The sequence below is a fragment of the Takifugu rubripes genome, chromosome 1 (assembly GCF_901000725.2).
Source record: "Takifugu rubripes chromosome 1, fTakRub1.2, whole genome shotgun sequence".
In the NCBI taxonomy this organism is placed as follows: Eukaryota; Metazoa; Chordata; class Actinopteri; order Tetraodontiformes; family Tetraodontidae; genus Takifugu; species Takifugu rubripes.
The window spans coordinates 4323408-4339368 of NC_042285.1; the positions used below are offsets into that span (position 1 = coordinate 4323408).

A 15961-nucleotide genomic window follows, 5' to 3' on the forward strand; every position below is an offset into this window, starting at 1 on the left:
ATCTCCAAAGGCGCCACTTTAGAGATTACAGAAAATATTTGTGAAGCTTTACTGTCCTCTCCTGGCGTCTTAAAAACGTAAAATAGAACTTTCTGCACTTGACTTCTAATTGCAAACAAAACTGAGTTTTGTTTTTACGCTGTAAGCAAGTGTTCCGTTTGAGTTTGAATTTTAAAGACTGATTCATTTATTTTTGCATCAAAACTAGATTTTAAAATCGTAAATCGTTTTTTTTTTTTTTTTTTTTAAATCAAATTGATTATCTACGTGTATGAAGTGGCAAGGCTACGCTCCTGGTCACATAGACCTGCTTATGTCACTATAGATATATTTTTTGTAATATCCCCAAAACGGTACAACGATTTCTGCCACATGTCCAGAAATAATAAATGCGTGGTCACTTGTGGTGCAACGTTAAATATTGTTAAGTATATGATCTGGGAGATAATGACAAGAGACAAAGACACGAGAGGATGTTAACGGTAAACTGTCAAATTTGTTTATTTGGGGCCATAACTAAAGACGGAACTTCCGGTTTGCAGGCTGGGCGCTACAGAGAGCGCGAAGGGACAAAAATGTTTCAAGATTCAAAGGACCAAATTGCTCAGCTTGTATTTGCTGTAGTTTTTAACTTATTTTTTATTAATTTTTGTAGATTTTTAAAAGAGTGGTTGTATATTAAGTAGATTTGACAAATGTCCCAGGTAGTGCTCGCATGTCTAACTACTTAAAGAAAGCAATTTATTTGTATATTTAAAATACGGATATTTAGATGTGTAAATGAAGTAGTAATATTATAATAAACTAATGTTTATTCTTCTCATTTTCCTTTACCTTATTTTTTTAAATTATAATTGTTGCTGCTGTTGTTCTAGTAGCACAGAAAAATGAAGTTTCACCACTAGATGGTGCTCTTTCACCTTTGCGTTGCTCCTGGGGCAGATGACAAACATTAAATTATATAAAACAGTAGCACATCACCACTTTCAGACAGTTATGCCAAACAACTGCCAAGTGTCTTGTTTGAGCAAAGATTATTTTTGTGTGTGATGATTGCAGATGTTTGTTTGTGACGGTGCGACTTCTGTCTGAAGCTTCGTCCCGTCAAACCAAACTTTCAAGTCAGTGACTGAGTCGCAACTGTTGCGCATAAGTCCCATTCAGTGCAGCGGACAGCCGGACCTGCAACCGCGGCTCCCCAGGATGATACAGTCTTCTGCTGTCTGACAGCACAATGAAGTTGTCTTTGGTGGAGATGGACTTTATGTTAAATCGGACAGGATCTTGGAGAAAAGGCAGATAAACCTGGAGCGAATCGGGAACGAAACTTTAACTTCGGCGTCATGGTGGGTAAAAAGCTGACAAAGTATACTCCTAGACACTCATTAACGTATAGATATTCATTAACATTAGCAACTATAAGTGCTATGGAGATAGAATGTCAGCTTATGATACTTTTAAAATGGCCTTTTAATTAAAAAGGCATGACTTGAGTTTGGCCACTTATCCTCTTGACCTTTAAATCACGACATATGTAGTCTAACAGAGACCAAAAGAGGCTTTTTGATATTACAGGGAACAATTATTAAATCCAATTCCGAATAATCACACATATATGGAATTTTGCTGTGAATAAGTAATAATACAAATGATCACATTTATCTTTTTAACCATATTATCTGAAGTACAAAGGTTAAATATGAGCACAAATTACACTTTCAGTAATTCAGTCCATATCTAAGTCAAAGTGGCTCCGGCTCGCTCATGTGTAATTTGTCTGCACATGAGATTAACATAAAATTAAATAAAGTCAGCTATTAAAACCATTTGCTGCGCGATGATAAACGGTGCAGTGGCAGTTTTGCAGGGAGCAGATGATCAAAAGTGTCACACGCATCAGTGCTTTTTCATTTTTTGTGCCATGTGGGCTCCGTGTTTGATTTTACCCAGCAGATGCACTTAACTGAGATAATTGCTGTACATCCAATTTAGCTAATAAATGACAAAAACCTCCTGTGATGAAGAGCTCCACCAACAATTCATCAACAAGTAAGTCATAAATAAGCTCCTATTTGTTGTAAATAACATTTCAGCCAAAAACTGCCTGCATAGCCACTCAGTCCCAAACAAAGATGTGTTTAGTACTTTGTGCATCATTTTTCATATCTGTGCTGATTATTTTTAATCAGCGGGATAATGGGCCGACGGTGAAACCGCCGCTGAGGATTTAAAGGCTCAGTCATTTCCTGTGATGCAGCCATCAATCCGACCACTTCAACGTTCAGGACTTTGACTCACTGCTTCTGTGACACGTGAGCGACGCGCAGCTCTGCACTTTATCTCTGCCTTCCCAGGAGGTTTAAGGGTCACTCCCAGCCTTAAAGGGTCCCTTTTGTGGTCTGGGCGGCTGCTGGCAGCTCGCCGTTTTACGCGCCATTCCGTGTCGTTGGTGCTCTCTGTTTGAGCAGTGGACTTATCGTTCCCTGTCAGGGAATTTCGCAGGCAGCTGTCCAGCTGTCCTCTGCTTTTTCACTAGTCTGAGTGGGGGTTCTGTGCTCAGAAATGGCCCTGAGTAGAGGCAGCAGGTTGTGAGAACATGCTGATCTGATTAGGTGTCAGGTCATTTTACTGATTTGTGTCTCACTGATAAACAGCAGCATCGGGTCATGTGATCATTTTTTTCATAAGCAAACTCTAGCTGAAAGGAGTCTTTGTAGGAACAAATTCCTCGTCTTTAAACCTTTGCAAAAGTCAATAAAGCGCCATTACCAGCACCAGCACCGAAAGACCAGACTCTCAGGAATGGAATTCATACTTGAGGATCCTTATTTTTGACTTGCAGTGTTACATTTTATTGCTCCGTGGCGACCCCCCCCGTTTCACCTCCCCAGCGAGGAAGCAGCGATGATTAACCAGCAGCTGCTCTAATAAACCAGGAGACACTGAGATCTTCTGTTCCAAAGATTTCCTCACAGCGCTGACGTGGGGGAGCAGCTGCCAGTTGGGACCCCAGGCCACGCTGGTACAATATCTGTGGGAGGGCGGGAGGAGGGATTGTGGCACCAACGCTGGCAGGCACTTTTACAGTCACCGAGTCGCAGTTTAATTACAAAATTGTTCTTGATTACAGTTGTTGCCCCCCCCCCCCTCATTCTTTAAATAACTCCTTCAAAGGTTGGCTGGTAAACATTGGTTTTTCTCCTGCGTGCGGGCCTCTAGTCTGGAAAGGTGGGAGGGTACAGGCCTGAAATGCACCAGCGACCTTAAAGATAACAGGGACATCCTTGTGGAGAACGCTGGCCGAGGTTCCAATGAAACACACGGAGCTATTTCCAACTCTCACCTCTCTCGGCTAAACACCTCCTTCCGTTGGCGGGAACAAAATCTGCAGGAATAAATGCCTCATAGTTTACAGATGGGTAAATGGGTAGCTAAAACAAATACCTTAAAGAGTTTTGACGGACTGAATCGAGCCTGACGCATTTACTCACCATGTGCAGCCCGTGTGACTGACGGGTTGACGTTCATTTCTCTTCCAGGATGAAACGCCATCGACAACGGGGAATACGAATACGCAGAAGGCTCTTTAAGAAGGCGGACGGAGGGCTGAAAGATTGGCAGAATCTATTAAGAAGCAGTCTGTGAACGCACATCCAAGCAGAGCGACATCCGAGAATGAGGATCAAATACACAATATCCGTCGTCTTTTTCGTGGCACTTGTTATCATTGAGAAGGAAAACAACATTATCTCACGGTGAGGCCATGTCGGTGACGGGCACAGTGTTTTGTGGTCACATGTATCATTTTGAGCTTAACCCGCACACAAAACAACCCCTGCAAACTTTTGTGGTTAGATAACGAGTCCCTGATTTCTCCTCTCATTCCCTCAGTGTGTCGGACAAGTTGTCCTTAAAGCAGATCCCCGAGGCCTCCTTCCACCCCAGCGGCGTCTCCACGTCGCCGCTGAAGCACAATGTCTCGTCCACCTTGCTCCACCGGGCGGACGCCGCGTTCGCGCTGATGAAGCGACGCCTCGAGAACTACAGCACGCACCGGGACGTGGCCAGGAATAGAAGGAAGCATATCCTCCTGCTGGCCACCACCAGGACGGGCTCCTCGTTCGTGGGGGAGTTCTTCAACCAGCAGGTGGGCAACATGTTTTACCTGTTCGAGCCACTCTGGCATGTGGAGAAGATGCTGACCCTGGAGACGGGCGGCACCAACGCCACGGTGGCAGCCAAGATGTACCGGGACGTGCTGCAGCAGCTCTTCCTGTGCAACTTCTCCCTGCTGGAAAGCTTCATCGAGCCCCCGCCTGCAGACCGCGTCACCGCCGCTCTTTTCCGCCGGGAGTCCAGCCGCTCTCTGTGTGAGGAGTCGGTCTGCAGCCCCTTCGTAAAAGGGGTTTTCGAGCCTTATCACTGCAGGACCAGGCGCTGTGGACCCCTCAATCTGACCTTGGCGTCAGAGTCCTGCCTCCAGAAAGATCACCGAGTCATCAAGTCAGTGAGGGTGCGGCAGCTGGAGACCCTCCGCCCTCTGGCTGAAGACCCCCGGCTTGATGTGAAGTTCATCCAGCTGGTTCGGGACCCTCGGGCCGTGCTGGCCTCGCGCATGGTGGCCTTTGAGGCCAAATACAAGAACTGGAAGCAGTGGGCTGTAGATGGTGTCACGCCCCTCGATGAAGACGAAGTGAGGAAGCTGAAAGGGAACTGCGACAACATAAGGATGTCGGCCGAGGTGGGCCTCCGTCGGCCCCCGTGGCTGCGCGGGCGCTACATGCTGGTGAGGTACGAGGACATCGCTCGCTTTCCCATGCGGAAGGCTACGGAGATGTACCGCTTCACCGGGATCCCGTTCACCCCGCAGGTGAAACTGTGGATCCTGAGGAACACCCAGGCTTCCAAGAAGGCCAGTGGCTTTTACTCCACAAAGAAAAACTCCTCGGAGCAAGTAGAGAAGTGGAGATTCACTTTACCTTATAAAATAGTACAAGTGGTGCAGAAGGCTTGTGGACCAACGCTGAAGATTTTTGGGTACAAAATTGTAACCAGTGAAGAAATGCTGATGAACAAGTCGATTAGTTTGATCAAGGACAAAGTGTTCAACCTTTTATAGACAAATCCTCACCTTTATATCCTATTTATTAGGGGTTTTATCCCAGAACAAAAGGTTGTCCCCTGTACAGTGCTTACAAGGGGCAATTAAAGCTGTCAACTATTTAAAATAGATATCTGACAAAGGCGTATTGGTGGGCGCGATGTGGATTCACCTGTACACATGAATGTACAGTATAGAAAAGCCAGTGCTATAAAGTTTGAGTGGTTTTTGCACTCTATGCTGTATGAGAATGGCCCGTATTTAACAGCTAGCATAGTTAATCCTAAAGGGGTGACATGATAATTTAAGCTTTTGTGCCAAACAAACTTGAAATTTTGCAATGACAAGTGCCTTGCTAAAATGCTCCCTTGGGCTCTTGCTCCTAATGTACTTCTCATGCGTCCTCCTGCCATCACTATATGTCTTAGCTATAGTTTGCCCTCCAAGCTGGTTTGTAAATGATTTTGTTTTCGGGCCCATTCTCTAAACTACAGATGTTTACACACCCACTCAATGCAAACATTCCAACTGCAGCTGGTTTGCAAGGTTGTGCATGGTTGGGTGGCAGGTAGCTGTCTGTTGACACAAGTCTCTTGACTGGTGGTAAAAGAGGGTAATTCTCAGCCACAAAACTATTTGGGATGTCGAACTGGACATGTTCTCCTTCCCCAATTTGCTTTGGAACGCTAACCCTTTTACACCAACTGTTAAGCTGCTGAGTTTCTGGATGATCACGTCATGAAGGTGACTTTAACAATCTGTTAAGTTGAAATATTACACATAGCATCCTCATTTTGTCCTTGTTATGTTTTTTTCTCTTTACAAGACAGCCCACAACAGCAGAAGAGAAGAAGATCAGTGTAATGCTACATATCATTAATACATAGCTGGTGTATTAATAAAAGATCACGCAGTAAGAGATAAGCTTTTCTTGCACTTAGTAGGATTTTCATTTTCTAATCATGTCGAGTAAATTCCCTTTGGTTAGAATACTTCCACCTTAGCTAGCGCTGCACAATAGCAGCAAAAGGTGCAATATCCAATATCACTGGTAAATATGATTTGCAATACATATTAATGGCATTGAGGAGTCTCAAATTATGAGAGACTCCTAAATGTAGCACCACTCCACATGACTGGCATCTTATTTCATTGGCATCATGTAATAACAGAACATTTAATTCTGACATGTATGTGTTGTGCTTGTTGCTGTAAGAAGTCCAGTATACTGTATATGCAGCCTTGCTAAGCATCATTATCCTGGATGGTGCTGCTGTCCCGGTGGCTCTGTGATGCGCGTTTCAGCTCATTAAAAGAACATTTTCCATTGCCTGCTGATTTATTCCCGAAAGTTTTACTTGCGACACTTTACACAGCCAGATACCTTTTTATAACCTTTGGTTAAGTAGGTAATTGTGTGTTTCTCTTTTGATTGTTCTGTCTAAACCAAATGTTTAACCTTCACACATGCTGACTAGTCTGCCTCTGTAGGCCAGTATGAGACAGCTGTAAAGCTTTCAAAGCTCCCAGTATTCTTACCACTGTGGGCCCGACTATTTAGGTCTGCAAACCTAGTAATTACCCCCCAACTTAACTTACTGTACGATGCGGTCCGAGTCATTTTTGTCCACCTGACTCCACCCAAGAAAAAGGCTGGTGTTTCTTGACTGTTCCATCCTCAAATAATTTAAAAAAGAAGATTTTTAAATGGTTTCATTATTCTGCTCATTTTAAGTGCAACATTCTGACCTCTCGCTGCTCTCCAACCACATTTGCTCATATAAGCAGGTTGCTTTCTGGTTAGACTGGATCCGTTCTATTTTAATAAAAGCTATCAGCGGGTCATTTGGTTTGAACCTAATGAGGCGTACAGCATTTATAAACTCTTATACTGGGGCGGCTTTATGTGGGACATGTGGAGGGTGGAGTAACTGTACTGGGCAAATATAGAACAGCCATTTTCTCCTGAATTAGAGCCTTCTCACCCCCCTCCGCAGTAAAATGATGGCATTTAGGTAACCCCACCCTCCGCCACTGTTCAATGATGCCCCGCCGCATAAACCAAGAGGGGTTTTTAAAATGTGCAGCCCATCCCGGGCCGAGGATCTGAGCGCTGCTGCAGAGGTGACAAACGGACCACAAAGCTGACTTAATCCAGATGCATCACTGGTGCCACACAAAGCGTCAAACGTCTGTGGCGGGCGATAATGGCGGCTCAGGAGGAGACATAAATCTAAATACTTGGTTAATTATTCACGGGGAGGAATGCAATCCATAACGCTCAGGTTATTGCATGTGATAACGAAGGAATGCGCGAGGAACACCGACACCTAGAACTCCTAACTGATGAATGATGAGGCGACCTGGAATGGAAAGTTCGCCATTTTCGGGCCTCCGTCCTTCTTTTGACGACTTCAGCGATAAATGACAACCAGAAGCAGAAGCCGCCTGGTAAACTTAGCGTAGGGGGCAGTTCTCGGCCGGCGCCCCTTCAAAGCGAGCGCCTGCCAGTAAAGCCCCGCGGCCATTTTACTGACCCGGGTCTGATGTCGCGCGGGCTAGCCCGTTAATGAAGCCAAATCATTGTTTTCAAAGTTGCTGTTTTAACTGTAAATGCTAACCTGTGGATTTACAGGCGAGCCATAGACTGACGTTATAGATCTGGTGCGCTGGGGCGCGTCGTTGGCCTCTCAGAAATGTGTTTTGAGTTTCTCACACACACTTGACCACAACAGCACGTATTTGCCAGCGATGTGTCACATCGACATGCACAGTAGTCGTTATCTTTTGAGTTTCCATTCCACTCTTAATGTCTGAGAGGGAATCACAGCTACACATTAACATAATCCTCCGTTGTTTCATACGGTGACGTGATGCACGGCGCAACCTGACCAACTGACAAAACAGTTAAAAAAAAAAGGCAGATTGTGATGGAATCTTTTAGCCGTAGTTTCAGAAAACCAAGCAGTGAAGTATCGACGGAAGCACTTGTTTCCTAGGGCGTCCTGTGCTTTTCCTGCTTTTTAAAACAATCCAAAGTCCACGTTGGCAGTTTGGTATTTCTGAATTCTCTCCAGCGACAGTGTGCCAGAGATCATGTGACAGGAGGAACGTTCAGCCTAATGCTGGACTTCCTTACTTGGCTTTTGCCTTGGTGGCGTTTGTTTTGACTGGACTCGCTTTTATCAGTTTGATTCTGAGCTCAGCGGTGCTGCTGACGTCCCAACCCAAGGAAACATAAAGCTAATATCCAAACATCCAATCCAGGGCGGAACTATGGCTCTTTCTTGAGTTGAGCCATTTAGCTTGAGTCCCACTATGGTACAAACAATGGGCTTGGGGTCGAGGGAAGAGTTTAAGTAAATACTGGGAGCACGGGGGTCAGGTCAGCAGGTGGCACAAGGACCAGACAACAATGTGGTGTCCAGACTCTCGGTGGAAAGGTATAATTCTGATATTTACTTAACTTTTTTCTTTGTGGAAACAGTGACGGTGCGTACTTCTAACCCCACGCTGACATTCCTTCCTGGAAGAACCTCCTTAAGAATTCCCTACGTTCCTCTAAAATGCGACTGACTACCTTAATTAAAACTAAAACAAGTGTAATTTGCATTTTCGTGCCTCTTAATCTGCTCTTAAAGGCCAGCGTCGGAGTAAAAATAGCACAATCAGACAACATTCTTGCATGCTGCCATGGCAGTGGTGGAATAAAATGTACTTATTGTAAGTTTCTGGTACAATGTCCCACCATTTGCATTTTGAATTCAGGTTTGTGAAAGAAATGCTTCTTTGGCCTGTTGCAGAGGGTCTAACACAAGGCATCAGTCTTTGCTCACATCAATAGCTCCTCTTGTGCCAGTGTTAAGATACACTAAAGAGGTCTTTTAAAAGAAAAAAATGTAGAAGTGGGCCCACTGAATGGCTCGCTCCATTTGTCCCATTCTGCTGGCCAGGGCTCCAAATGCCAATGCTTTTCTACTTCCTTTATTTGTCACAATAAAAGACATCAGTGTTCAGAGCTAAAAAAGAAAGCAGAGTCATCGGGGAGCCAGTGTGATTCAGATTACAGCGCTGGTTGTGGAATGTGGAACAGCACTACTTTCCACTTTTCTTTTTTAAAAAAAGAGGGGGAGTCTTATTGTGAAACTTAAGTTAATTTTCTAAACAGGAAACCTATAGAGATATATAACTACATATGGTACTTGTAGTAAATCATGTGCAAATAACTGAGGAGCGAAGACCATTTCTTCTGAGCAAATGGAATGATAATTACGGCCTGTGGGAGCCTGTTGTGGGATTTCAGAGTTGTGACAGCACGTTATTACACCCGGATCACTTTGATGCAGGGCAGCATGGCAGCATGGCATATATGTCTATATTCAGGTCTAATGTGGTCAAAATCCAATTATTGCCCCTGTATCGGTACCACAAAATGACAAAATAAAGAATAAAGTGAAAAAAACAAACCCTTTTTTGCTACTTTAACCCTTATTTATACAATTCTATTTCTACAACAGCCAAAAACAAAGAAAAATAGATCCCATCCAGACTCCAAACATCCTAAAGCAGCCGCAGGCTTCTGTTAGAAAGCTACCCTTTGTTCCACTGTACACCTGCGTGTCTCGATGGGCACGGCTTCAGGTGTACGTGCTCTTAAACAAAGAACAGAGAGAGCTGCTTTCGCAGGTCACGTTGGACTGGTGGCGCAGCGCTCTGGCCTCGGAGCAGCTTTCCCTGCAATTACCAAAACATCTGTGTGGCGCTGGCTTGTGCAGAGCAGGTGGGAGACAAAGACTTTTCATTATTGCCTGATGACAGAGGAGCCTCACTTTAGTTACAATACGCATGCACTTTTTGTGTTGCGCCTGGATATTTGTGCAAAGTGACTATGGAAAGTGACCCCGACCTTGATCTGGTTTTGATTATTGTGCTGGTGCTTCCTCCGCTGGTGCTTCCTTCTGCAGACAATTCCAGTTTTGTAGTTTGGTCAAGGACACGTTGACACGTGGACAGAAGGGGAGAGGGATCACCAAAACAGTCAAGTCCCTCTCTCCCCAGGCAGAGCTTCAGCTGCCCCCTCCTTTTTTTCAGCCACTTCGGTAACAGGAAGGAGGCCCCTGGAAGGGGAGAGGGAGACGCACCTCGTTTGACTTTTCCACGAGCATGAGCTGAATCCCGAATATGCGTCCTCTTGCATAATAAAGGATGCTCTGGTATGAACTGCATAGATGTACGTGCACACACGTCTGTCACTATTTAACATTGGAAAATTCCATATCATCCCACCAGTTCCTGAAATAATCTTAAACACAATGGAAATTAAAACACTGCATGCACTAAAAGTAAAAAACAAACAAACAGAAACTGCACCTCGTGAAAGAGATAATTTCAATGTATGTGTTTTGACTTGCAACTCAAACTGGAGGTCTCAACACCCACAGAGCTCCCCGGCACTGCGGCAGCCCTGCAAACTGCCTCCGAACTTTCAGTTTATGTGCAAACTCCAAATAAGCACGATCTCCAACCTGCAATTATGATTCACGAGTCAAAACCCAGCCTTCTCTGGGTTTTTAAGAGTCCGTGATTGAAGAGCAGAAAGACAGAAACAGCTACAAAAAAGTGAATAAAGCTCCAGTGCTGCACCGGCTGGCCGACCTGCACAGATGATTTAGCAGAAAAACAAACGGGAGGAAAACCAGAGGAAGTTCCATCCCCAATTCCAAACTGTCCTGCTGTTTAAACGTCGGAATTAGTCTGAATGCTACTGCAGATTCAACTACAAAGGAGTTCCTTTGACTCGGTAGAGCCGCTGACTCCTGAGATATTTTGTTCATCCCTGGGAGAGCCGCTGTGTCCCAGCACGCAGCATATAATAACAACTTTCTCTATTGTTCTGGCAGCAGTTTAATGGTTCCCATCCAGTAATCACTTTCCCTCACATGCTCTCGAGGCCTATGTGAGTGACATCACGTCGATCCTCCCTCAGATTTTACAGCCTCGCTCATTCTCACATGTACAGGGACTTGAAATTCCCGGTCAGAGCAACTCTGCGAGCTTGTAAACACTCTTACTCTCACAAAACTCACTAATCTGATGCCAGCGTGCTTCGCTTTTAGCTTTTCCGGCTAATTGTGGCACTCCCTTTTAATTTTCTGATGCAGGATGTTTTCTCAAAGGCGGCGGCCACTTCAAGTCTTAATTGGACTGAAGAAAATAATAATAATAAAAAAAGGGCTTCCCTATTTTGACCATCCGCATGGTTTCTGCTATGATTGCTTCCTGATTTTCTATAGCAAGACAGTGTGAAGAATTACCTCTTCAAAGGGATGTGTGCCCCCACCAGCACTAATCCCCAGTTAATGGCCAGTAGAAGCAACAGACCCCAACAACCTCACATCCTGCAGAGGCCTCATGTACATAATTCCTTTGCCAAGTCAAAAAAAAAAGGTGAATGAGTCCAAAAAAAGAATCTAAAATGTTAGATAGCATAAATATCGAAGGATTCGGTCGGATTTTAATTAGATCATGATCAGCGTCGCCGCGTTAGAGAGGAAGAAGTGCATTTTCTTTGATTGAAACTGACGGTTAAAAGACTGTAGGTGTAATTAGTGATAGCTTGTGGTTGGGCTGAGGATGTTTAGTTTCACTGACTGGGAAACATGCACAGCTCTCCCTGGTGGCCTTGGGCTGAACCATCGGACCATATTTGCACTCACAACCCTCCAATTTAGAGAATTAAGGGGAAGACGTCAGTCTGGCTTTGCTCTGTTTGCCGGCTAAGATCAAGCGGCAAGAAAGTTGAAAAAAAAAAAATTTAATTAAAATTAGGAGAAAACAAAAAGTTGAACAAATGTGCCCGGATCGTTCAGACTAAAGGTCCAAAAACCCTTCTTGGAAATTTCTGGCAATTCTCTACATTCATTGGTGGATTCAGACGCCTCCGGTGGCACATGCACAGACCATATCTACACCAACACAAGCAGGATTAATGGGGTAGCGCGGACGTCGCCGCTGCACACATGTAGAACAGATGCCAGAAAGCCTTGGGGAAGCATGCACACACTCCACGTTCATGCTGATGTCATGGCTGCTTTCCTGTGATTTAACATTGTTCATATTATTCACAATTTGTACCATGTGACCTGTCGGCACTTATTTGACCTTGTGTAACCTGTCAAGACCCCCAGTTCTTAAAGGGAAGGTGACTAAAAATAATATTTTCCAGACTCAGTATTGAAGTGTGAGATCCATAATTAACAATAAATAATTTAAAGAGAATCTGATGAGTGATTTCCGGAATATTAATCCTTCTCTTTCAATATTTATGTCCTCCTTGATGGATATGAAGATCATTTTCAGCTACTGGCAGAAGGCATCCCACCAAGCTCAATGAGCAGTCCGGTCATTGGCCAGACAGCCGAATGTTGAATTTTTAATCGCTTTCCCTTTTGGCTAATTCATAATTTAGTGAAGTGGGAGGGGAGCGTTTAGCGTTGCCTGGCTCTGGTCAGCTAAGGGAAATGGTGTGTAAAAGTGCGAAGTCGTTAACCTGTTACAGGTATATTCTCTCCCAATATTGGGGATAATGTATTCCACCCAAGTGTGACCAAAAAGAGGGAGAACTCATTCAGGAGCACAGAATAATTTCCCATCGTTCTGGATTGCACATCACACTCAGGCCATCATGGTAAATTCTTACCATGAACATTATTGGTCTCTTCATTAGGTAAAGGTAAATCTAGAGTCAAACTTCTTTCCTTGTGTGTGTGTGTGTGGGGGTGTGTGTGTGTGTGAGTGAGAGTGAGAGAGACCACCCTCTCCATTCGTTTCAATTTATGATCATGCAGATATTTTTCATTGTGTTATCCCCCCCCCCCCCCCCATTTTTCATGCATTTTAATGCATCTAAGGTTTCCTGGCGCTCTGTTTGACTGAGTATGGATGAGGCCGTAACTCCTGATGTTTATCGATCCAGTGGCCTCTGTTGAATTTATTTCTACAAGTCTATACAAATCTGTTTCTGTGCAGCCGATCGTACCGGAGGGGTTAATGCATTATACAAAGTGTTCAGATCAGGGATTAGATTTTCCCCCAATTCCATCAGTCAATTCTGTGTGTTCTCCAGGGCATTCATCATTTTGACAGTTGCAGATAAGGCAATTATTTTCCCCGAGCAACTACAAAATGTAGACAAGTGCTCCTGTGACAGTGTGTCTGTTTGAGGTGGGGTGGAGTGGGGGGGCAGGGACACAAATATTATTCCAACAGTTATTGATGGCACATATTGCTCGCTACAAAGCGATATTCTCTGCAACACAATGGAGACAGTTGTTATGAGCATTTCTACGTCCTAATGCGCTTCCTCTTACACGGTCACATTGTACAATAACATGGATTTACACAGGGCATCGTGTTCCTCTAGCAGGAAAAAAAAATACTAGGCAATAAAAACCATCAATGTGTTCTCAGAGAGCATTATTTACTTACAGTAATACCGTTTTTCTGACATAAACAGAAACATCTTCAAAGAAATCACAAGAACAATAATGTTACACTGTGCATGATTTAGCACGACAGTGTAATATCACAGGAATCCTTTTATAAAAGCCAGATCTGAAATGTAAATAAGCAGCCCCTCAGTGTTTATCCTGGACTCTCCATGCTGCAGAGCGCTCGCCTGTAATTCTCCCATCTAACCTCTGGGGGGCAGCAGAAGACCTTTATTTCTCTACCACCGCTATACTTTCGGCTGGCCAGCCTGTCACCTGGTGCTGAGACACAGACATGATTTAATCTCCTAATAAATCCCTCAAAGGCCAACAATAAAGCAGATCTCCTACACACAAGCCTCTTTTTCCTTTTCACTTTCTGCTTCGGAAGTATAAGTGAGGGCAAAATTATGCCATCAATTTTTCCATGATGTGCTTTTATCAGATCTGTTGACAGTCTTGGGCACACTGTACACAAACTTCATGATTTAAAATAATTCAAAGAAAGAGAGCAGTTTGTGGTGGCACATCCAGCACATGATCAATCTAGGTGGCTGCATGTCAAAGGTTTAACATGAACATGTGTGGCCGGACTCCTATACGGACTTCACTAGCTCTGTGCTGATAAAAGTTCCCAAAAATCATATATTAAAAAAGATAGAGGCTGAGAAAGATGATGTGAGAGCGATCTCAGATCTGTCATCGGATTAAAGTGGGAACTTTTGCTCCCATCGCTGTCAGCACATTTTAATGTTTATGGAGTCGGGTCAGGCTGGTCCTCCCTAAAATTTTCACATACCGAACGTCTGATGGATTCATGGTTTAATCATTAACTTGCACTTAATACGACTGGGGCAACTTTACGCTCAAATTACAAGGGGATTTTTTTTTTTGTTAAAGGTCGGTTTATACACAGTATTGACTCAGTTTGCTAGAAAGGTCATCAATTTACTGTAAAAACAGAAGATTTTAAACTATGTATAAGATAAAGTCTCTCCAGATCCGGAAATAACTAAGTGCTTTACTGTAATTAATGAGACCACATTTTACTAAGTAATTGGCTGTACAGGAGAGTGCACCTTTTCGCAGACTACCATTAACCAACCATAAAAGACCAAATTAAAGCAACTGACTGCATGTTAAAAAGAGCAAAAACACCCCAACTCAAGTAACACAAACAGTGCCATTAGTGGACTGACAGAGGTTTCACGAGGGTGTCTGAGCTGAGCTGCTCTGACGATAAATCAAATGTAGGAAGAAGGCCGAGGCCTTTATGGGGAGCACCACCCATATATTGACTGCACATCATAGCGGCTCTCCTGTTGTATGCCGGATTATAAATCCCATTCCTTAAAGATATATGGGACTTTTTATGTGTCAGGCCTGCCTTCGCTCCAAACCATTAAGATTCACCCCCTCTCAGATTTACAATAATACTTCCAACAGAGTCCAAAGTCGAGCTGAGCACCATCAAGCCGGAGATCTGCATTTAGAACTGTGGCTCACTTTTTCCTTACACAACAATATGTTAAACCACGGCACTAAATATGTTACATCTGCTGCTGCGAAATCCTGCAACTTACCCGCCTTTGTCTCCTTCTCGCCCGTACGTCAGACAGGACGCGCGGTCCGTGTTCTGAATGAGACGGCCTTTCTACGACTGTAAAGAGACGCTGCGGAGGGAGAGAAAGAAGCAAAGATCAGCCAACAGATGAGGAGAACCCAAGCTGAACCAGGGATCGGCCCCTTCGACCAAGCGGGCCCTCCAGCAAAACCACCGTATCAGACCAAACTCTGCAGACACGAGGCTGTGAGTTGCTGCTTGGGTCCACTCTTGGATTTCAGGAATAAGACAAAGTGGCAAGGATTGCTGACTTAAACAAATATTGACCCAGACATTAAACAAATCACCTACTCTGAATGCCTATAGGTTAGTCTCCAAAGTGACTTATGGCATGACCACACAGCACCCTTCCAAAGCACCGATTCCAGTTGTGACTGGTGCCGTTTCTGCTCAGCCAGGCTACTTTGGCCGCCGCCCGTGTTGTTATTGCCCCCGACATTTCCGGACCCTTTACATCCATTACATCCCAGCAGGTAAATACCTAATGGGAGAAACATTTGTCAACGTGTGTGCCTGGCTGGGCAGAATAGATTATTGGTGGCTGAGTAAAATACACTGCATCCCCAAACAGCACTGGGCCTGTGACATATTAAAACCTGCGCACAGACTCTGTAATATTTCAGAGGAGGACCATAGCGAACCTTGCAGGGGACGCCGGTGTTTCAGTTCCAGTGAGCAAAGAGGTTTGTATGGATTTCTACCTCTTTTAGCGATAATACAAATTGACTTCTCTTTGTGTTGCATTTG

The 15961-nt window shown here is 44.3% G+C and overlaps 1 protein-coding gene and 1 long non-coding RNA gene across 5 annotated transcripts; one reads left to right on the forward strand and one right to left on the reverse strand.

Annotated features, from left to right (window-relative positions):
• Window positions 1–682: 682 nt before the first annotated feature.
• On the forward strand, window positions 683–6430 carry chst3b (carbohydrate (chondroitin 6) sulfotransferase 3b). 2 transcript variants are annotated; one of them, XM_029844626.1, is made up of 4 exons: window positions 683–1346; window positions 1993–2049; window positions 3540–3755; window positions 3892–6430. In XM_029844626.1, exons 3-4 carry the CDS (start codon window positions 3676–3678, stop codon window positions 5117–5119), a joined length of 1308 nt encoding a protein of 435 aa, XP_029700486.1. In that variant the 5' UTR covers window positions 683–1346; window positions 1993–2049; window positions 3540–3675; the 3' UTR covers window positions 5120–6430. The 2 variants fall into 2 exon arrangements, with proteins under 2 accessions (XP_029700486.1, XP_003961280.2); XM_003961231.3 differs by lacking the exon at window positions 1993–2049.
• LOC115251651 (uncharacterized) lies at window positions 2832–15235 on the reverse strand. 3 transcript variants are annotated; one of them, XR_003890177.1, is made up of 3 exons: window positions 15174–15235; window positions 3492–3606; window positions 2832–3385 (listed from the first exon to the last, which is right to left on the reverse strand). It is a non-coding gene; the product is annotated as an uncharacterized lncRNA (long non-coding RNA). The 3 variants fall into 3 exon arrangements; XR_003890176.1 differs by lacking the exon at window positions 15174–15235 and adding an exon at window positions 10008–10143; XR_003890168.1 differs by lacking the exon at window positions 15174–15235 and adding an exon at window positions 6701–7351.
• Between the last annotated feature and the right edge of the window lie 726 nt (window positions 15236–15961).